The sequence below is a fragment of the Armigeres subalbatus genome, chromosome 3 (genome assembly GCF_024139115.2).
Source record: "Armigeres subalbatus isolate Guangzhou_Male chromosome 3, GZ_Asu_2, whole genome shotgun sequence".
In the NCBI taxonomy this organism is placed as follows: Eukaryota; Metazoa; Arthropoda; class Insecta; order Diptera; family Culicidae; genus Armigeres; species Armigeres subalbatus.
Genome location: NC_085141.1, coordinates 273946045 through 273970479, shown reverse-complemented (window position 1 = coordinate 273970479; position 24435 = coordinate 273946045). Strand labels below are relative to the sequence as shown.

General features: G+C 40.1%; 1 protein-coding gene across 5 annotated transcripts in view; it reads left to right on the top strand.

Annotated features, from left to right (window-relative positions):
* Window positions 1–14811, top strand: part of LOC134224424 (E3 ubiquitin-protein ligase RBBP6) — a 78719-nt gene extending 63908 nt beyond the window's left edge. For all 5 annotated transcript variants that reach the window (XM_062703768.1, XM_062703767.1, XM_062703765.1 and 2 more), the window contains one exon: window positions 13434–14811. In XM_062703768.1, the coding sequence (XP_062559752.1) occupies window positions 13434–14564 (1131 nt within the window). In that variant the 3' untranslated portion in view covers window positions 14565–14811. The remainder of the gene's footprint in view (window positions 1–13433) is intronic.
* Window positions 14812–24435: the final 9624 nt, after the last annotated feature.

Below are 24435 nucleotides of genomic sequence, written 5' to 3'. Positions count from 1 at the left end.
GCCGAATTCATGGCCTATGGGTCTTCTATTTCGAGAATTTAATGATATCAGCTCAAAAAACATGTGGAAGCCAATCGTCAGGGTTTCTTTTGTTGGCGGAATCTTGCTGTTGTCGACACCTACCTTTGCTCCGGAACCAATGAGCTAAATTCGGCACCCACAATGCACGTGACCTTTTCACCAGGACGCACCGATAAAAGCATTTTGGGAGTCCCCAGTTCCAATTACTCAGTCGCGCCTACTGCAGCCAGCGTTCACCATAGTCGTCCTGGCCCTGAGTTTAGAGAAGGATTAGGGGACTCCCAACTTGCTATTCAAGGCAAGTACATCTTTTATCGACAAAATTTTTCGCCTGATGCCGATTCAAATTTCAGCCACACCGAACCTCTGCTGGTTGGTCGCCTTAAATTATTCTAAGCGCCAAGCGCAATTATTCGCACCAATCCAAACTTCTGTTATCTCTGCTAACATATATTGGGAATTGACTCAGAGTTTCATCGAACGAATAGGATCGCCGCATTTGCAAGAATCAATTACCATTTCTTCACAGCAAAGTCAAGTATCTGCTATGCATTCATCTAGTTCTCAACCGAGACACACTTTTGACACCAGCTCTGAGTAAGCCTTTATTCCACTCAACGCAGTCGAGCCATTCCAGCCAGCGACCAGCAGCCGTCCCGGCCCTGCGGGTGAGTTGGGAGACGAGATCTTCGGCACAACAACTTTCGGCAAGTTTGATCAGCCATCATCTCTGTCTCCATCTCAAAGTTTCACGATTTCTAACAAATCCAACCGAATGTTATGCCTACAAGCATCACACAGTACTTCAGCACCTTTGTAACAGTTTTGTTTCAAGAAATTTCAATTTTAAGCAACAGTGCAATTTTGCCCACCCTCATTCAAGTAAATAAAAAAATACATACGATTCCAACGTTGCCACCGAGCAATGTAGCGCGCATTTTCTCTACCTATGCACTATAAAAGAGCCGCCGTTCGCAGGCCTGGTAGCGGGTCACTTTTTAGTGACTTGGTCACTTTTTTCGGGTCAGTCGAGCTGAAGTCACTGGGAAAAAAGTGAAGCCGTAAAATTTCGCTTAATAATGGAATGATCGACCCATACAAAAATAACATCCATAACATCCCAACAAACAATTTTAGCTGCAGAAGCTTGTTTTCAAGCTGAAGGAGTCTATTTTTGTAGGATAAGCGCTCTAGGGATATTTTTAATTCGATATTCAGCTGATTTACTATTGCTTAAACTTTAAAGATCCCAGTCAAAAGAAAATTTAAAGGTTTTGTTAATTCTGACGGTAACTTTTAGAGTTGTTATAATATATTTTATGATTTCATAATGCGACACAGATAATTTTTAGTACACACTTAAAATAAATCGCCGAATTCGGTAAAATTTTACCGAAATCTCAACAGCAGAACTGTTCGGTAAATAATTTAACTGATTTTCGGTGATTTTGACAGTTGAGCAATGGAAAAAAATACAAAAAATCTGTAAAATAAATTACCGAACAGTTCTGCTGTTGAGATTTCGGTAAAATTTACCGAATACGGTGAAATGAGTTAAGTGTGTAGAAAGCATATTTGGGGAAGTAGTTGAAAAAATAAACTTTTAAAAGTTAGTTAGAGACAGAGAAACCTTCCATAGATACATTAGCCTTGTGAATCGGAATAATTCGATGACTAGGAATTAATTAAATATTAATTATTTATCATATAATGCGTCCTTATCATATACAAAGCTAAAGCCTGTCCACGTTAAATTTCGGACACCCATCTTCTAACGCGATTTTTAAACATTTTTACAAACTACGGAGACAATCCATTTACATGACAGCTGAATCTCTACACTACTAAAAATCCACACATATTTATTGGCAAAAATCCATAGATTTAACTTATGATGTATATCAGCGCACACATAACCATTCTCCACGCGAACTACTTATAAAATATATATCCAAATAAACTTTATGTGTGGTCTCGAATTAGCAATTATTTAATTTATGTGTGGCTCTATATCGATTATATTAGGGTGAAGCTATTGCAGAAATTTATAACGGCGACACATATATCTTATATAGATATTTTTAGCAGTGTACGGTTTGTGTGCTGCTTTCAGCATGTTTAGCTCACGTCTAAATTAATGAAATGGCGATAAATCGATTGAGCATTATCGAACTGTCCGAAATATAACGTGGACAGGCTTTATTAGACAAAAAATGACCTGAAACTAACAATAAATCCTGCTGAATTCGGTTCAAAATATTTGTTTCAGTTATAAACATTATTTTGTGTAACAACTTGTAACTCACTACCTAGTTATTAACTTTAAATTCCATGATGGTATTCCATTTTTGACACTTTTCTACAACTGAAAGCAATGTCAATGGAAAAATCAGCGCTTGAGTTTTTCATGCGCTTATTTACCAAAGAAATGTACGATAAGTCAATTAAATGATCCGGATAACGCAAGATTTCGTGCTTGATTCAAATCGTACTGCGATTTGAGATTTTTCTCAGTACTTTTATTTTTCTCAGCACTGTCTGAAAGTCTCTATTTGGTCACTTTTTCTGCAAGTGAAAGTCACTATTTGGTCTCTTTTTTCGTCAAAGTTGGTTACTAAAGTCACTATTTTGAGCGGCATTGATCGCTACCAGCCCTGCGTTCGTCACATCAAGGTCAGAAAGTTCCCGTCGATCGGCAAACATCGACTAGCAGCAGTAGCACCAGCAGCAGAAGCCCAAGATGGATTTGGATCGCTGGCCATCATCGATTGCTGTTTGCCTTTGGGACGATCGACCATGGAGAGGCTGATTTGCAGTCGCAGCTAGCTGTGCTGTAGCCGTCGTGCGGTGTACCTGCCCACCACCAACGATCAACATGAGTCGGGACTTGTAGTTGTCACTACACCCGAAATTCTAAGAGTAATTAAATAATTTTGCAACATGTGGTAAGGCTGAAAGGGGCGAGTGGTATCATACGCACAACTGGAACCGACGTATTAGTTAAAGTGAAATTGTGTAAATGCGATCGGAAAATTAGTGATTATCATTGATTCGCAGCGCAATGCGGTCGTTCTTTGGAGTTGCTGAGTCAACTGAATTTTGTTTATAAATGTGGTGAGATAGTTTGAATTGAAATAGTTTTGAGGAATGAATAAAGTGATTGTGGCTCGATTGTTAAATTGAAAGTGAAGAGAACAGATTCCGCAATAACGGTTATCGGACCACGACGTGGCCGACTAGCAAGCTGGGCAAATTAAAATGAATCTTGGCAATTCCTTTCGAGGAATTGTCGCAAAAGCCAAGTTTTTAAGCGGAATTTGTTCTCGTTTTACTTTTTCAATATTTTATGATGACTCCACCGGAATAAACCTTTACACCTTATCATCAAGCCGCTGTACATTCGTCCAGGACGCATAGTCGATACTGGCTGTAAGGAAGCCCCTATTACTCTCAGCGCAGTCGAGCCTCCGCTGCCTAGGCATGTGGTTCCAGATTTTTGGAATGTCTTGATATACTACCAAATTATCATTTGACCCTTAGCGGTGGCTGCTATGCCTTCACCGAAACCTGACTGAACAATAATACCACCGTAAATCAACTCTTCGACGAATTATTATCATACTGCGTTTATCGGCAAGATAGGTCATCTTCCAACAGCAACAAAAACACTGGAGGGGTTGTTCTGTTAGCTGTTCGCTTCTGCTTCAAATCTCGCCTCCTCGATGTAACTACTGCTGATGCGACTTTCGTCATCTGCGTTCTTTACATCCCTCCCGATCGAATCAATGATGCGGAGTTGATCGATAGTCACCCCGCTGCGCTTAACTGGGTAGTCTCACATTTAGGAACAAGGGGCAAAATGATTACCCTCGGTGATTTCAACTTGAGCACAATCAATTGGCAGCGCCATAAGTCGGGATTTCTCTTCCCAATTGCTTCGAGATCCCTAATCGGCCAGACGCAGTGGATTAAAATGTACTGTCTTGAACTGTGAATCTGTTGATGGTCACGTGTTGCATGTGTGACGGTCATGTAACACAAATTATTGTAGCATGACAGAAAAAAAAGTCATGAGCTACCGTGACATTTTTCTATGCGACATAATATGTGTCACAAATGAATCGAATGGAATATAATTTTGAAGGTGATGAATGCATCACTAATGGAGCTAAATATTTGAAAATAATACAGTTAATTATACGCTGAGCTCGCTTTTTGTGCTTTCTTTACGGATTTTGGGATTTATAAGTTTAATTTCCTATTTTTCGGGTTTTGGCCACCCGAAATGAACAATATTTACAATATTATGAAAACTCAATTTGCATATTCACAGCAAGTGAAAGATTTAAGAAAGATGAACGGTTTACGCTAATTTATACAAAATATTTTTTTCTTTCACGCGAGTAAAAACCACTAGAAATCGATTTCGCTGAGCCGTTTCTTACGTTTATTTTAAAACTCACGTTCACGGATTATCGATATTGATTTATTAGCTTTTTTCGGCGTGCATCTTTTTCAAAATCAATTAGGACCATTTGAAAAAAAATCCTAGAAATATGACCATAACATGTGTCCTTGAAAGTGTTTATGCTGATATTTTTTCAAGAAGTATGCTGTTTGTGCTGACGACGCGTCGGTAAACGCCTTAAGGTAGGCAATTATATTTGGAATGCATCGATTGTTTGGACGCATCATCACCGCTAGTGGAATTAGGGGTAACTGGGGTAATATGCACCCCCGGGGCAAAACGACTTTTTAGCATATTCGGCGATGTTCCAGGAATATTTTTATTAATGTTTACTACTGGATCGCTAGTTAGAGATCCGAACTACATGCGCTGTAGTAAATACTCTGGAAAAACTGCTGAAAAACTTCAAAAATGCAAATAGGTCGTTTTGCCCCGAGGGTGCATATTACCTCAATTTCCCCAACCTGGGTTTTCAACAATAAAAATCAAAATTTTGAAATAAAAAATGTGGTTCAACCAAGAAAATAAGATTACTTATCACACAATTATAGGTACGCGCCTATTTTTTCTTGTTATTATATTGGTTTTTAGTGCTTTTTTGAAATATACCTATCTAGAAATATCATATTTTATTTAACTTAGATAATCAAAAACAGGTTAAAAATAAATCTGGCTCGAATAGTTGAAATATTAAATTATTTAAAAGATTTTTAAGCCTGTAAAAACGTTCTTTAAAGTATATAAAGTGTAAATAAATAAGAAGTGTCTCATCGTTTGACGATTTATTGTTTTGAGAAATCTTACTCGGGATATAAAATGACGATACACTCAGTACAAAAGTGAACTCTCCGGGGTTTGAACCCCCTCCCCTATGAAAAATTGTTTCATTATAAATTATTTTTTGTTTATACCGCACCCGCCATAAGCCTTTACGTAATAAGTGTGCGGCCCCAAAGCAGCCAAACGAAACAAATTGTTTATTTTTTTTTTCTATAAGCATCATAGCTTTTATGACTGCTCAGAACATTCATTTTGCACTACCATCATAATAGATAGCGATACATTCACAGGCGGCACGAATATTGTCACATGATACGATCGACTCGCGGGTAATACATTCATTGCCGCATGAATGGCATGTGTCTACAACACTATAATTGTCACAAGAGAATGTTGTGCAACATTCTGTCCGGTACAAACAATGTGACATGATAATAGCAACAAAAATGTACTGTACGAATCACTGGCCAGACGTCTCATTTGCTGCTAGACGGGTATAGCACAGCTGGACTGAACCAAATGAATGATGTGGAAATGAGAACAACCGAATACTTGACCTGCTCTACGTCAGCAACGAACTCCGCGAGAGCTGTTATGTTATGCAGGCTCCATCACCGCTCCTCAAGATTGTCAGACATCATCCTCCCGTCCAGATGCAACTCAAGATAAAACCGCTACATAACTTCCACGAGTCATTTAATACGACTTTTACAAGGTCAATTTTACCGGGATGAATGCCTTTTTTGTTCAAGTTGACTGGGATGCGGCTCTTAGAGATTCCGACGTCAACCTAGCTGCTTCGACTATGTCAAACATACTACTTTACGCCATCCTGTGAGATCCATTCCATACCAGTCAATAATAGCTGCTAGTAAGAAGTTAAAATCCTTCATGGGATGCGGCCCAGATGGGATCCCATCGCTTGTTATTAAAAGTTGCGCGGAGTCGCTTGTCAGACCGCTTACTGCAGTATTCAATCACTCGTTGACATCCGGGTTGTTTCCGGTTTGCTGGTTGTTCTTGGCAAATTGACTTCAAGGTACGCGTATTACATTTCAAGAGTGGCCATCGGGTGGATGCAATCTATACAGATATTTCTGCTGCATTCGACTAAATCACCAGATTGCTATAGCAAAATGTGACAAATTAGGCTAAATAACGCTCTGCTCATCTAGCTAAAATCCAATTTATGAAAATTATTTCCTCGCCGTTTGCGGTCCGATCCAGCGTTCCACAGGGTAGCCATCTTGGACCGTTTCTGTTTCTGCTGCATATGAATGACGTCAACTTTGTTTTGAAAAGTCTAAAGTTCTCGTACACCGACGACTTGAAACTGTATTATTCTATCAAGCAACCTCAACACGCAGGCAATGTTCCTGCAACAACAGTTTGAATCATTTGCAGGATGGATGGAGCATCAATCGAATGACGCTCAATATCGCTAAATACTGTCATATCTCTTAGATGCAAACACTCTCTTCTCCAGCATGAATACGCTTTGGCAGATAAACAGCTTCAACGAGAATCGACTGTCAAAGACCTAGGAGTTTTGACCGATACGAAATAATGACAATCAAGGACCACGTAGCATGTATTGTTTCGAAGGCATCTTCACAGCTGGGTTTTCTTTTCCGATTTGCTAAGAAATGCTGGGATGTGTACTGCCTAAAGTCATTGTTTTGACTGTTCGTCCAATATTGGAATATTCCTCGGTCTCCTAATTCCCGTATTCTTCTTCTTCTTCTTGGTATTACATCCCCACACTGGGACCGAGCCGCCTCGCAGCTTAATGTTCATTAAGCACTTCCACAGTTTTTAAGGCTCAAGACTCCGTAACTCTGTTTTGAAAATTAATGACGTTATTGCTTGTTAGTATTGGTGAGGCAACTAGCACGAAAAAGTGACGAAAATTTGAGGTGGGTGGAAATGGGGTGGTAAAAGCTTGTCAGCTGCTACATAATGTTGCCAGATGCAACAAAATGTTTATTTTTGAGCATTTATGAAATATTTATTATATGGAAACTTATTTTAAAATTCTTCATACACCACTGGGCTTTCAACATACAGTGTTGGTGAAAGTACAGTAAAACACTTTGATTCTCCGAATATTTACATTTATCCGGTAAAATTTCGTGCACCGAGCACACTGAGACAGTTTCCCAAATTAATGTAAGACGAAATTATGTCTTTTTTATTCTTCATCCGCAGACTGTTTGTTTGCTGCTGCGTGAGTCTCGTGCTATCCATCCACACTTTCTTGAGCGCAGTCCAAATAGAACAGAATCGAGTTGAATTAGGCTGTGGCACACAGCCTTGAAAGAGTGCTAGCCACAGATACTGATTTATTAGTTCTAATCTGTAAAATGAGTAAGGAAGAATGAAATGTATATTTGCCACCAAACCCGATTATACGATGAGAAATTATTCTACGAAAACATTGATTGTGGGGGGAGAAAATAGTAAAAGTATGTGCTGTCGTCTGCTTGGTCGTGGCTGCTGCTGCGGCTGCCGTGGTTTTGTTTTTTTTGACTGCATGGTAGGATGAATGGTACTGTAAAATTAAATGTCAACCATTCTCCACCCTGCCAACAGAAGCTTGCATAATCTTTTCTTTTTTTTTTGGTTGATTTGATTAATTCGACAAACCGCAATAATTATTTGATTAAATAAATCTGGCAACGATGAAATGATGATTCTTTTCTTGTATATGCATAAAGTTGTTTGCGTGTCGACTAGCATATTCGATGTATTGTTTTGATATTTCTAAGTTGCTTTGCCGTGATTTTGAGCGCACTATTTCACCTAATGCGGTAGTGAATTTGGGTGTTCCGAATTTTGCAACATTCACAATACGGCCGTCAAATTTGTCTCTCACTTCAAATTTTTAAAGCAGTTTTCGTTGGTTTTTCGACATGAAGTGCAGAAATTGGTGTTCAATATCAAAGACAAAAGTGAAAGTTAGGTAGTGAATTATGTTAAATTGTGATAAAATCAAGAAAACGGCGAGAAAAGAACAAGTGAAAAACTGAGTGCATGTTCAAAATAAGTGTATGGGTGTGTTTCGATCGTTCGGAGTTGGTGTGTATACAATTAGTATACGAAAATTTGTCTAGGAAAAAAGCAGCTTTAGGCGCTTTTTAGTCAATTAATTAATAATTAATTAGCTAGGTGAGTGAAAAATTAATATGAAAATACCATGAATATACGTTGACAGAGGTAAGTTGGTGAATAGCAGTGAAATATTGAATTTTGGCTAAAATTGCATTAGTATTAGTGCGAATAAGAACAAAATCATCTTCATCATCAAATTGATTACGGTTTATAGAGCCTTAACTGCGAGGTTTCTTAGCCAGGTTACCATTTTTGCATTCGTATATCATGAGGCTAGTACGATGATACTTTTATGCCCAGGGAAGTCGAGACAATTTCCAATCCGAAAATTGCCTAGACCGGCACCGGGAATCGAACCCAGCCACCCTCAGCATGGTTTTGCTTTGTAGCTGCGCGTCTTACCGCACGGCTAAGGAGGGCCCTATAATTCCCGTATTATAATAACGAAATTCAGAGCATCGAAACTATCCATCGCAAATTTATCCTCTTTGCTCTACGACATTTAAGATGGAGAGATACAGTCAACCGTCTTTCCAGCTATAGTAACCGTTGCATGCTTATCAATATCGATTTGCTTGCGCCAAGACGTAATGTGGCTAAAGCTTGCTTTATCGGCGACCTTTTACAAGCAGACATCGACCGCCCAACACTGCTTAGCATGCTGGACATCAACACACTCGTCTATTCAATAGATGTTATTCTTTGTTTAATTTTAATATGTCACGAGAAACAAATAAATGCAATTTCAGACGTGTTTATGTTAATCTTGACAATACTAATGTAGGTATTTAGTTTTAAGTAAACGGTCGTTGGGGTGACCATTTCACCTGTTGACAATAAATAACAATACAATACAAAATGCGTGCATTAAGGAAGCAACGCGTGTAGCAGAATGTGGGATAAAACAGCCAACGTTGATTATGACTAAAGTGAGCATAGGGGAGGAGAAGACCACCAGCTGTCATCGAGTAGAATCATTGAAGTTTCACACGGTGTGGCATAGGAAATGAAGTTTATTTTTGTTATAAAACAAAAATTAAGGACGTTTCTCAAAAAAATCTTGGTTTACGGGGTTAGAATTTTAAAACCACACAAAATAGACATGATATCTCGAATTTTATATTTTTTTTGAATAAGCAGTTAATGCTTAAGATTGTTTAATTTCTAACCCCACAAACTAAAAATTTATTGACAAAAAAATTGCTATAACGTTCTAGAGACATTTTAATTCTCATTTTCTATATCATGCCATTTCAAGTTTCCAAGGTTCACTTTCGTAGAGAACTCTTTAACTGGTGAGTGTTTTTTTTATCAAGTCGTGCCTTTATTTTTTATTTCCCACCCCTTTCTTATCAAAAGGTCAAAAGAAGAAATAAGTATTTGTTCCGGCCTTATTGCTTTGGTATTTCACCTCTTATGCGTACTAGTGTTCATACCAGTGTAAAGTATCAATAACAAAATGAATTATTATTGAATTATTTTTTCCTGCTCGGGGTTCAGTAATTGCAGATCGACTTCATCTCGAAGAGAACAGATGCTTGTGATTGCTCGCTGTTTTACTTTTGGTTCAGGAATTGCGGAATTAGATGCTGCTATGTCCTACTACGTCTAATAGTAAGTTTTCACCAAAAACACAATTTATTGATTTTAGGACGCAACAAATCGTAGAAAGTACAAAACCCGTACAGTGAAAAGTTTTTCATTAAATGTCGTTTCAAAGTTTTTGAAGCATTCTTACATTTACTCCCTAAATTACCTCGCACACATTTGCTTACATATGTCGAAATGTATGATATTTGATCAAATGTTGGAGTGTGTTCCCATACATTTATGCAAGTTATCCATTTTTGTAGTTGGGGATCCTTTTTAGATTGTATGAAATATAAATTAGGCTTAACGGCTATTCTTCAAATAGTTCGGCTTCTATCGTCTCTATTTCCACGGCTGGTGCTTGTTTTATAGTTAAATCCATTCTTATGACCGTCCTGTATAACATGGAGCTTTTGGTTATGACTATTGGGTATTTTATATAACGCTGACTACTTACGCCCGCGTTCGCTCCTGATATATTTGGCCGGCTATAGCAAGTACGACAGAGCTCAAAAGTAAAATAAACATGCCGGCGATAATGTTGTGAAACGAGCTTTGGGTTTCATCTTCGCGTTTGCTGCAGCACTTTAGAATAACATCCAGAATATGGCGCACAGCAACAGTGGCTAAAACAGTATTGAATATTGATAAAAAGTTAGCACTCATGGCTAGTACAAAATAAAGAACGCTTTTGACAGAACATAAATAACAATGAACACTTGATCGTTTTGGATTATCTTTTATTATCAATTACAATTACCAATTACCAATTTTATTTATCTCTTCCTTCCTCTCTTATCTATCCGCGGCAGTGGATTGGTACCGTTTGAGGGTAAAATTCAATCAGTGATTACATACTCGGGAACGTACCTTCCGACATGGAATGATTGCAGAGCATGGAAATGGGACCGAAAGTCTATCAAGTCCGATGCTTTTAGAGGTGTCCATCTGTTGAAGCATTCTCAGCACATCATCTGTCGAAAAACTGAATAGCGTAACGTTGAGGTCATAACGCGACAAACTGTTCAAGTACCCTTCAGACGAAAGTGATCGCTTAACACGCTCCGAAAGAAGGACGAGAACAAATCTGCTGAATCAAGTGACGTTGTAGCAGACACGTTTTATCCATCTGCTTCCGACTTCTAACAAATGACCAAAAAGAGTTTGGATCGTTCTTGATGTTCTCCTCGGATCGACGAATGTAGCAGCTAAGCATTGCGTGCTTCTTCTTCTTTTTCTTCTTTTATGGCTCTACATTCCAATTGGGACTTGGCCTGCTTTTCAACTTAATATTCTAGTAGCATTTCCTCCGTTTTTTAAGTTGAAAGCTTTTCTATGCCCGCCATTGCATGAGTATGTATCTTGTGTGGCAAGTACAAGCGATACACTATGCTCAAGGTTTCGAGAAAGTTTCCAACCCGAAAACATCCTAGACCGGACCTAGAATCGAACTCTCCATCTCCAAATTGGCAATCCTACGCCTTTGCTCGCAAGGCTAACTGGGTTCACCGTCCACTAAATAAACTCTATAATCATCAACTCAGCCGCACAAAAAAAATCCCAGGTGGATCATATCAAGTCAAGCGACGAGCTCGGTGGTCTAGCGGCTACTGATTCTGCCTTATAAGCAGGAGGTCGTTTGTTCAATTCCAGACTCGTCCCTTTCCTACTTTGTATTACAGTCGACTCTCCACATCTCGATGTTCTATATCTCGATATCTCTCCGTATGTCGATGGTTTCCTTAGTCCCTTCAATCTACATACATTTGGGCTTTCTACATATCGATAACCTTCCTATCTCGAATATCTCTATACAGTCAAACCTCCAAGAGTCGATGTTCTATGACTCGATATCGACTCATGGAAGCAAATTATTCCATATTAAAAAATATTTTCTGGGTTACTATGATGGTCCCTTCAAACAGCTTCCCAAGGATTTTATATTCCACATCTCGATATTTCCATGAGTCGACGGTCCCTTCAATATCGACTCATGGAGGTTTTACTGTATCTCGATGGGTTCTGATCATATTTTGTTCAGGATTCACTCTCCTTATGTCGATACTAGTTTATTTGTGGACGCAGTAGCGCCCGCGGCAATTTTTTTTTCAATATGAACGATTGCACCAAAAAAATCAAAATTTTCAACGTCTGTTGTCTGTGATTTTTTTTTCATCAAATGTTATGTCTGGTTGTCTAAGGTTGTCATTGGTTTTGTTTCCTGTATCTGATTGTAAAAAAGAATTGAAGTGTCAGATATTTCATTTTTTGTGATAATTTCCCCGTGTGCTGCGTCTGGTTGGCTAGTCACCGGACAGACAAACAGGGCTATTATATATATGATGGTCAGATTTTTAGGCTACTAGACTATCTTTGGACAATAACAAACACATCAACAACAGGAAACGACATTTGTTTTGTTGTTGTTTTTCATAGCAACTAGCTTTTTTGGATCTAGTAGGGTAAGACACCCAGAAATCGCCCTCCCCCCAGTTTTCGCCCACCTATTTTAAAATCTTGATTTCTCTTAAACGAGTTGTTGAAAACAGTTACAGTTAAAGTTTTTCCATACAAGCATCAATCAATTATGAAAAAACCTGAACTTCAACTGTTTCCAACAACTAGTTTTCGAGAAATAAATGTTTTAAAATAGGTGGGCGAAAACTGGGGGGAGGGCGATTTCTGGGTGTCTTACCCTACCCATTTCAATTTTCCTTTTATTTCTCGATCTCTCCCTATCTCGATGGTCTCTTCAATATCGAGATGTGGAGAGGCGACTGTACTATCTTTGTTCTTTCTGTGTTTCACGTTGTTCCAAAACGATTCTTACTGTTAAAACCTTCCACACTAACAATTCCAAAAGCCTCCCGTGGAACCTATGAGAGGTCGTAGAGTTCTCTGCATCTTTCTTAAGTAGGTGTACAACTAACCATCCTTCCTCTTCCTCAGCGATCGCAATGACGTGGCCAGGACAGATCTCGACTATTGGAGAGCGCATTGCTTCTATTTAAGAGATAGTGATTAGTCCCAAATCAATATCTGTGGTAACGACAAAAGTGATGCTACTCTCATACAATAGTCCAGGCTTGTATCACCTACGAATTTGTGCGAATTGCTCAATGCTTATGCTGATTAATGCTAAGGTGGATCATATCAAGTTAAAGCGACCGAACGATTTTTCATGCTTCTACTTACCTTTTATGATAACGTTTTCACATATTTAAACCGGCAATTGCCACGATATATTTTTGTCAACTTCAAACAATACTTTTTCGTTCATATCTATTTATTTATTTATTACATACCTATCAACGAATTTGAGATAAAGCCTTAAGAAGTCAAAGGATTCCGATTTGGCTACCTGTCAATCCATGTCTATTTTCCAAAGCAATACGATTTGTCTATGTTTAAATATTAACTTAAATCAAGCAATGTTACCATAACATAGTCTCATTTCTTCCAGGTCACGGTTCCTACTAACGATAATAATGCAGAACGATCCGTCGAGCTCAAACCGGAACTCAACAAGCCGGATGGTCGTGGTTCACCGATACGAACCTCCATCAAAGAACGTCTCGGAAGCAAAATTACCGAAATTCGTGGCAGCAGTTCAAGTACGTATTCACGGTCACGTACACCACCACCCTCCCGAAAGGTGAAAGCTGTATCAACCACAAGCACCCTGGCCAAGGTTGAGCAGTCGAGGAAACGTACACGGAGCAGGTCTGCGGAGCGCGATGGGAGTGGCAGTAGAAAGCCTCGTAGTGACCGTGAGGACCGCCAGCGGGATGAAATACGTGTCAGCAGCAGAAGGCAGGAAACGGGCAGGCGGGTGGTAGTAGCTGTGCGTGAACCAAGCACTGAGAAGCGTCCCGCCCATGAGAGAAAGGAACGAACTGAGAGAAGTGACGGGCGGAGCAAGGATAGGTCAACTAAAGATGAAAAAACTCGGGAAAATATTCCCAATAGGAGCCGCGACCGTAGTCGTGAGCGTCGGCGAGACAGATCCAGCACACCACAAAAACGTGAACGGGAGAAGGAACGTGATCGGGAACGTGAGAAGACTCGCCGTAGAGATCACAAAGAAGACGATGAACGGCATAAAAGAACTGAAAGCCGTTCGGATAAAATAAGTAGTCAGAAGGAAGAACGTAAGCCGCAACTTGATCGCAAGCGATCCGAAATGGAGTCAGAACGGCGGCATCATGATTTCATGTTATCGGAAAAAAGCCGTCACGAAGAGGGTATTTCCCGACGAGAAGATTCTCGTAAGCGTGTGCCAGACGAATCAACCGATAAGGTTCTAGAGCTGCACTTGAAAAAATCGAAATCGGAGAAAGTACCTAAAACTGTGGCCAGCTCGAGCGATAGTAGCAGCTCTGATTCGGAATCATCATCGTCGGACTCCAGCAGCGAGTCGGAAGGCGAAATCTCTAAGAAGCGCAAAAAGAGAAAGCATAAGAAGGAGCGTAAGCGTGCCAAGCGTTCCGGGTCTACTGAGTCGGATGAGTCCACCAGTAAAAAGAAGAAGAAGAGCAAAAAATCCAAGTCGAGCAAGAAGAAGAAGAAAGACCGCAAGCACCGGAAGGAGTAAGGTGTCAGTATTTGATTTTGACGTGAATTGTACAGCTAAGAAGGCACGCCTTGGTTAAAGTTCTGGGTTGACCAGAACGAAGTTTGTCAATGAAAACCGCTTGACACACTTCACCGGTGCGTGATAATAGTGAATGGCGGTTAATTACTGCAATCATTGAAAAAAAGAAATGAATTCGATTTCATGTACATGGTAATATCCTGTAAAAGCAGTTTCGTTGAGTAAGAAATAAAAATTCTAGAACTGAGCTGGGTTGGATTTCTTTCTTAAAGTTGAAGACTTCCTGTCGTGTATGCAGTTGTCGATTAGTTTTTTATTTGAAGCAATATATCTTTTTACAATAGAATGTAGCTCAAGTGATTGAGCGTATGCAAAGCTATTCACATTTTTTGCCTTTTAACACAATATATCGTTATCTTAATCACGTTTTGTTATCTCATCATATGACGTTTACTTTTGGTAATATAATTAGAGTTGCAATCTGGTTTACAATAGGTATTTTGTCATAAGTATTTTTGCGATCTCATCAGATATTCTTCTAGCTACATTTTGTAATGTCCCTCCAATTGAAATTATTCTACGCTATTTCAAAGGTAAGTGTTCAGTTAAAAAAATGCATAAATAAATATAATTAGGGTAAGTATCAAATATACTATATTTGATATTAGATAATACGATTGAACCACTAGTTTGACAGGTCAAATTTTATCTTCAGATACCAGTTACTTAAACCGAAATAACCCCAACATTTGTTTTTGCAAATAATCAACTTCGTTCGAAATCCGAATGTCTTGCTGAGATGAGCAATCAAACCTGGCTGTTCTTGAGGAATTGTATGCCAAACGTCCGTTATGCCAACTTCCATTATGCCTAACGTGGTTATACCCACCAAAATCGACTCACCTCACGTCACCTTGCTCATAACGCCCTATTTGAAGGTCAAACTTTCAATGATATCAATTTGATGTCGGCATCAAAATATGTTTTCAATTTGCTCTATCAGAATTTGCTCGAGAAGCCAACGAACCATCTTACGCATTCCAATGGCTCTCATCGGGTAAACTAACGCCCGGATCGGATGAGCCATATGTGCTTATTCTTCGTCTCGAATGACTCGAGAATAGTCGAATTCGACACGTCTCACGCGAGACGACCGTGTAATTTAAGGTGATCATACAATCAGTCCCGTGGTGAATTTTAAATTCACTAACTTACTTTTCATACAGTGCTCAAACTGAACTCGATTGTGATAGCATAAGTAAGCTAAACAGTTTACCCCGAGCTGTCAGCTAGTGTGCTCAAGCAGCTGTAATCGGAGCGATACTTTTTGATTTTCTCGGTCGTTTTTCATACAATATTATTATTTTGTTACAAAAGTGATAATGTGGACAGTACTCAGTCCAACATAATACTCCGGCGCGATTATGGTAAAGAACTACAGTTAACCTCAAACTGTAGTAAAGACGATCGTGACGATGCCAAGCGTTTGAAAAGGTGTCATTCCCAACGGAACACTGTTGTTTCCACCAATTCTTCTATGATGGACACATCGTCTGCCAGTCAACCAGCACTCCCATTGGTTCTTTCTCAGAATCCATACGATACACTCTCTGCTGTCGATCCGGAAGGAAATGTAAACAATGCCGACTGCCAACTGCCAGCAAGCACCACGAAGAAGCGCCAACGCCATTACCATCGTTAACAAGGGGACTAAACACTCTCGTGAAATATTGAACTCGGCCAACATCCCGCAAACAGGCTACCAGGTAAAGTCAGTGAAATCTGGTACACAGCTTATCACAACCGACCAGGATGTATTCGATGCTGCTATCAATGTGCTACGTGATACACAAACCGAATTCTTTACGTTCACTCCATCGCATAAGCAACAAATTCGTTTCATTAATACTGTCCAATGAGCAGCTCGAAGTTGTACCCATCCCTCTCATGTCCATTTGTTGACAAAGAAGAGCGAGCAGGACGGGGACAACTTCGAGCTACTTCGAGCTGCTCATTGGGCAGCACTATTCTTTCTGGACTTCCACTATACGATCTGGCTGAACTGAAAGAAGAACTGGAGCTTAAAGGAGTCCAGCCAGCGGATTTGAAAATGTTTTCAAAGAAGAAAATTGGGCCTGAGGAAAGCGTGCTTTATTTGCTGTACTTTGAGAAAGGTTCCATAAAGATGTCGGAACTGCAAGGTGTGAAGGCGTTATTTAATACTATGGTCAAATGGAGATTCTTCACCAGGAAGCCGAACTTACTTACTTACGGATCCTGTACACCTCCGGTGGTGCAAAGGGCCGACTTGAAAGATCTCCATCCTGAGCGTTGCCCGGCTATCGCTTTAACCTGTTGCCAGGTTAGATTTCGGTCGACTTCTTTTATTTCTTTATTGAGGCTTCGCCGCCATGAGCCTCTGGGTCTGCCTCTGCTGCGATGTCCCGCTGGGTTCCAGTCTAATGCTTGTTTACAGATACTTGATACAGGAATCCGAACGACACAGTCCAATACCATCGATGTCAACAATTTGGACACGGAATGCGTTTAACGCGCGAACTACATTAAGCAGCTAGAAGAAACCCGGCGGCGTACTTCCAAGCATACAATTCGAGCAAACCCTGGACAGCATCGATTGCGCAACGAAACCCAATCAGGAATACTCCAACCGTTAAACCATACCATAATAACGCGAGTGTTATTGTTGGATTATCTTTCTCTCAAGCTGTGCAAGGTTCCCAGACTGTAGAATCGTCGAAACCAAATTTGTTCAGCATTACAGAGTTTCTTTGCCTAGCCAGAGAACTCTTCCGGCGTTTGCAAGGCTGTCGCACCAAGGAGCAGCAATTTTTAGCTCTGTCAGAGCTGATCATGAAATACGTGTACAATGGCTAACCCGTCAACTTTGCGTATGGTTAACTGGAACGGTAGATCCGTTTATAATAAACATCTAGAGTTTTTCGACTTCGTCCACCGACACAACGAATACGTTATACACCCAAATTTCTACTGCGCTTGTCTCGACCGCCCTTCAAGTGTAGACGCTGGTAGAGGAGGTGGAGTATTAATTGCTATACGAAAAGGATTACGCTCAAGATTACGCTTCAAACAACTTGATGTCGCTACTAGAGTAACAGAAGCCATCGGCATCTCCGTTTTAACTGATGGTGGGAATCAAATCTGTATCATCGCTGCCTATTTTCCTGGAGGTCGTCGGGGTGCAGACTGGTCGCAATTTCGGCGCGATATTCGGTCTATGGTCTCCATCGACAATCCCTTCTTCATCGTCGGAGATTTCAACGCCAGACATCGCCACTGGAATTGTGTCAAAAATAATAAGGCGGGAAATATCTTGTATCAAGAAGCGTTACGCTCTGGCTTCAATGTCAATTTCCCAGACTCACCGACATTCCACCCATCCGGCCGTGGTAACCCGTCCACCCTGGACCTTGTTCTATCCAACAACATGGTAGACATGACGAAGCCAATTGTCTTGAATGAACTTTCGTCAGATCATTTGCCCGTAGCTTTCAAAATCAATATCACAGCCGCTCCTGCGGCAAATACTCGCACTGTATACTGCTATACGCGCGCCGACTGGCGCACGTATCAAAGATTGGTGGATTCAAAATTGAACCCAAATGATCCAGTTGTAGCCGAAATTCGGGACATAAACGATATCGACGCGGCACTCGCTTACATCAAGAACGCTCTTCTTGAAGCTGAGTCGGCCTCTGTTCCGCAATTCATTCCTCGTCCTTACGAAACCGCTACAATTTCAAATGAAACCAAACTACTCATCCAACTTCGAAACAGGCGTCGACGACAATGGATAAGAACCAGGGATCCATTGCTCAAAAACATCGTCTCGTCGCTCACCAATCGTATTCGTGACCAGTGCGCCGATGCAAGATTCAACAAATTTGGTGAAATCCTCGGTTCTATGGAACGCGGAGACAACAAAATTTGGCGCATCACCAAAGCGCTGAAGAAAACTAGTAAGTATAGTCCACACTTACGCAACGGCGATATCTTGCATGCATGTCCGAAAGAAAAAGCGAAACTTCTCGCTGAAAGTTTTGCTTTTGCTCACAACAATCAATCCACCAGTGACCCTGTCACCAGCGATGCAGTCAGTACAGCAGTCTATGGATCACATCGACCAGCCCTTGTCCGCTACGGACAACTATTGGCTAGTTCGCCCTAAGGAGATAAAAGGTATTGTCCGGAACTTGAAAGTCAAAAAGACTCCTGGTCATGACTCCGTTCGTAACTGGTTGCTAAAACATCTCCCACGGAAAGGTTATGTGGTGCTCTCGAAAATTTTCTCTGCATACCTCAAATTATGCTACTTTCCGACAGCTTGGAAGCACGCAATAATGGTCCCATACCGAAGGCTAATAAGGACTCTTCTATCCTTTCTAACTACAGACCGATTAGCCTCCTGCAAACTATGAGTAAGCTTTTTGAAAGGGTTTTATTGACACGGATAAGAAAACACCTGGAATCTAATCGTATTATTCCAAATGAACAATTTGGTTTCCAAAAAGGACATTCTACCAGCCACCAAATTGTTCGACTGGTCAAGGAAGTGAAACGAAACTTTCAACAAGGCAAATCTTCAGGTTTGGTTCTGCTCGACGTAGAGAAGGCATACTCTGTATGGCATAACGCGGCCGTCCATAAAATGCTGATTGGAAACTTTCTTATGTATATCTTGAAAATCATCCGTAACTATCTGAATGGCCGAACCTTCCAAGTTTCGGTCGATGGGTATTTTTCCAACGAGGTACAAATTCCCTTTGGCTATTCAACATTTTTTCCGCTGATATTGTTAAAGTGAACGGGGTACAGTACTAACTACCTGTTTGCTGACGACACCGGGTTTCTTACATCGCATCACAACCCCAACAGACATTTACCCCGTATACACGTATCCTGCGGTGGCGTTAACATCCCATGGTCAACTACAGTTGGCTACCTTGGATTAACTCTGGATAAAAAAAAACTCAACTTTGGCAGTCACACGGTGCCCCGGTAGACCGTTATTATAAAATAAAAATTTCCATCAAAACCAAGTACAGGGCTCGATTCCTGTGGTAATTCTGCACCTCTGGACCAATTTTTAAAAAAATCCCTAGGAGGAATCTCGAGAAATCTTGATTTGAAGTTTTTAATTGAGAAATTTCAAAAGAATCTATATTTTAATTCAATAATATCCCCAAAATACCTTCAAAGGCGTCCAAAAAGTGGTCCATGTTGTTTTCAACCAGTTTGCATTTGTTGCCTTTCTTTCTCTTCATTGGAATTACATACCCCACTGGGACATTGCCGCCTCGCAGCACTTCCAGAGTGTTCATTAAGCACTTCCACAGTTATTAACTGCGAGGTTTCTAAGCCAAGTTACTATTTCTGCATTCGTACATCATGAGGCTAACACGAATCTTTTATGCCCAGGGAAGTCGAGACAATATCCAATCCGAAAATTGTCTAGACCGGCACCGGGAATCGAACCCAGCCACCCTCAGCATGGTCTTGCTTTGTAGGCGCGCATCTTACCGCACGGCTAAGGAGGGCGCCATTGTTGCCTTTATTACAATTATAAATTTTAATAGGTTCACCAAACTGACTTTGGTATGTTTTTTGTATGGCTTGAAGCCGTCTATCTTCAAGAATGCTACCTCTTGTTCAGAACCATTCTAGAATTCACGTGCAGGCTGCAGATTATTTGTTGAATGCCATTCAGTTTGTATTTTTTTATTGTATTCACAAATGTATTCGAGCATCAGAAGTAAAGATTGGAGTACGGAAGAAATTGATGTAAAAACCAACAGCTTAAAGAATTGTTTAAAGTAGTGTAGTTCTTTAGCATTATATAACAGGATAGATCTTCATCATATGCTGTAACAATTGAATTGACGGAGCTTTATCAAATTCTGAGATTTCCCAGCCAAAGGATCATCGGACTGGTAATGACTCCAAAGATGGCGGTAAGGAAAAGCTACAATTTTTAAGAGTGAGCTCGGCATATAGAACATCAGGATCAGAAAAACATCAGGAAAACTGCACAAGAGGAAGAAAGAATTTTACAAGCCTTGTGCATATTCTTTTGAGTTTTCGGGTACGACGAAGATAAAATATTCAATTTTTGAATTTTTAAAAACACTTTAACAAAAAACAAAATGAACCTTTTGCTTATCTCCACCACTACACATCTAGTTCGGAATTATTAATACGATTTAAAAATTGCTCGAGAAGCGCCATGTTGAGTAAATTTATGGGTGAACCAAGTACAGATGAGGCATCAACAAATTACATAGAGTTCACTAGAATCCCGATCTTTCGGATTACGTCACGGTAAGTTACTCTGCTTAAACATTAACAATTTTCTAATTAATATTTCAATCAGCAGGTTCTGAAAGATTTCTAAAAAGCGTAAAATTCGAGCATGGTTTTGAGGAAGCAATTGATGGCTTTGCTAGCAGCTGGAAAAAGCCGCAACTCCATATCTTGAATTATCATGTTTCAGAGTTCTGTAGAGGTACCGGAATATGTCTTGGCTTACATATCAAACATGCTTTATCTAGTCCGTTGATTAGAACTTTGACGAGATACGGCAGCAAAGATTGGTTAATAAGTGCTGTGATCGAGTATAACAGCTTCTAACTACTATTATTCTACACGAACTCTGGTCTTACTTCTCTCCATTATGAACATAAACGCTAAATTAAAATTAATTTTTCCTTTTATTCTATTAAACATGGAAAGCAACACTTATACTAAACTCGAGGAAGTTAGCCATACAAAAACATACTTAAGTCAGTTTTTTTAAGATAAGTCAGTTGTAAATATTTATGGTTTTAATCTGTTTTAATAACGGCAACGCGTGCTTAGGGCCACCTTTGGCATTGTGCAAGAGAATGGTGTGTGGCGGCGAAGGATGAAACAAGAGCTCGCCTAGCTCTACGGCGAACCAAGTATCCAGGAGGTAGCTAAAGCTGGAAGGGTACGATGGGCAGGGCATATCAAGAATGCCGGACAGCAATCCTGCAAAGCTGGTGGTTACTTCCGACCCGGCAGGTACAAGAAGGACATCTATTTAGGTGGATTAATCAGGGTTTTCGGTGGTATTTTTAGATTTTTATATGGATTCTTTTGAAATTTCTTAACTAAAAACTTCAAATCAAGATTTCTCGAGATTCCTCCTAGGGATTTTTTAAAAAATTGTTCCAGAGGTGCAGAATTACCACAGGAATCGAGCCCTGTACTTGCTTTTGATGGACATTTTTATTTTATAATAACGGTCTACCGGAGCACCGTGAGTCATGTATCCGGATGTATTAAAAAATGTGAGAAACTGACTAGAACGCTATATCCGCTTATCAAAAGGCGCTCTCGTTTGAATACAAGCTTGATGGTCTTATTGTGCAAAACAGTTTTCCGGCCTACGGTTGCGTATGGATTTCCTGCTTGGTTTAATTGCGCCCGTTCACATCGAAGCAAATACAAGTTAAGCAAAATCGTTTACTCAAGATGATTGGACCTAAGCCCCTTCCATCCGACCGATGCTGTTCATAGAACTGCTGGAATTAAACGTACCGACGACTGGTTCCAGAGATTATTGATGACCAAATTCCATCAAAGTTGTTCATCGTCCGAAAATCCTCTTTTGCAAGAGCTGGTCGTGTGAAAGAAAAAATGTGATATTAGATTTAAGCTTCTTCTATGTAGGTATATTTATCTCTGTAATTTTGAAGGTTTTTTGTTTGTTTAATTGAAATTTTCCTTCCTTGTCGATTTTTTGTTTGACAGTCAAAGTTTGCTAAATGTAAATAAGTTTAATGACATTGATGAAAGGAACTCCATAACTCAATCATAGAACATTATGTAACAAACTGTACCCGATAAGTTAACAATAAAATGAAATGAAATAAGTAAGCTAATGATTTTACGATTTTATCACCACTGTGTGCGTTATGGTTCTCTCAATCCGTGTTCTTGAAAATTGACTGCAAAAATCACGTGGTTTCCAAGATGGCCGATTTGTGGCTTTGTTGTATAAGCGAGGCATCGACAAGTGTCACTTCATTCGAAACGCCTCACCTCATACGAGACCCAGAATAAGCACAATTGGCTAATTCTGCGAAACCTGATGAGAGAGCCTTTTATTTACAGGTTTTGAGACTGATCAACTGCTCGCAGTCACAGATCATTCATCCCGCTTCGGGGAGCGAGACGCAGAACTAAGCCAGGTGTGTAATGTAGACGAGTGGTAAGGCTGAACGTATGTTGGGGAGCAACGCGATCGGTCCATTGCTTGGACGGTGAAAGCAATTGCACTATATTGTCGGACAACATTGCGCCTGCAACTCTCGTAATAGTTGTTACGGCAACAGAGAACACATTTTTTCGGTCCAGTAAGGCTTGCCGACCGTGCTACATCAATCGATGCATTGTTGTAGTGCAGATAGTGAAAAACAACGGGGCCCCCAACGAATAGTTCATAGTCCGCGAGTAGGAGGATTATCAAGTATGTATGCATTAACGAGCCTGGAAAAACAAAGAGACGCAATACTCCTACCTTTAACAACCTTGTGCTCGATTGGAACAACTGATTTGACAGCAAATGCGCTGTTCCAATTTTGACACTTCGTCTCTTTGTTATGAGTGCAGCCTCTTTAGTATGCTAGAAAACCCCAATGACTCAGATCTATTATTGTTATGCTTACATTTCGTTTTTTTGAATCGATGTGGTCGACAGTCTATAAACGTTATCTCCACAGTTCATAGATTCAGTGTGGCTTACCGGGCTGAAGTATGTGATTTCACTTAGCGAATTTAGATCCCTTGTCCCTATTAGGCGTGGCATCAGCAGCACTTTTTCAAGCGTTAATGAGCTTCTGCCGTCTCGGTTAAAATACGGTAGAGCTAATGCAAAACCGTTTCACGATGTCATTGTGTCCGTGTAGGATAGTTGTTCAGAAGACAGTTATCCCCATGGTGAAAGTTGACACGCAATGCGTCCTAGAGATGGAGAGCGTCACACCTCTCTTTATACAAGCAAAGCTTGTCAAAACTCAAGAGGCATTCGAGCTGAAGGCATTAGTAACTGCGACGAAGGACTTGTAACGCTTGAAAGATCCTACATTGCCTGTAATCGCATATTTGTGCCATGTTTGCTGAGTTTCCTATCCATATGGGACAAACATGCGATTACAGGCGGTACATCTTTGTCAAACAGGACAGGACATTGCTCTAAATTTGAAATTTGCGACGTAAGATACAAAATTCAAGTCACATGACATTATGTCAAGGGGCCGTACACTAATTACGTTAGCATTTTTTCTGGATTTTTCAACACCGCCCTCCCCCCCAGTAACATTTATCCCATACCAGGGCTGGTAGCAAGTCACTTTTTAGTGACTTGGTCACTATTTTGAGCCTAGTCACTAAAAAGTCACTATTTGCATCCAAAAGTCACTAAAGTCACTATTTTTCGTAAAATGGTCACTAAAGTCACTATTTTCGCATCGTTTCGCCGTTTGTAAAAAAAAAGTTCAAAATAAAAATCATTTGTACCTACCATTATCATCAACTAAATCAAATGTAAATCTGTTAGCAAAATATATAAAGTTTGAGAAATTGCACCAAAAAAGCTCCAAGTGAATTATGGAAATCGCCAGGTTGCTTGCAATTCATGTTTTAAGGTTTCAAGGCTTCGCACGGATTTAGTTTTGGAGGGAAATTTAATAAAAAAGGAGCGTGATTTTCGATAGCAAAATGTTGTTGAGAAGGAACTCCGCGTTCGAAGTCTATGCCTTACCCAAGCCATTATTGAATGTAAAAACTTCACTTGTGGTCATTTTTCATC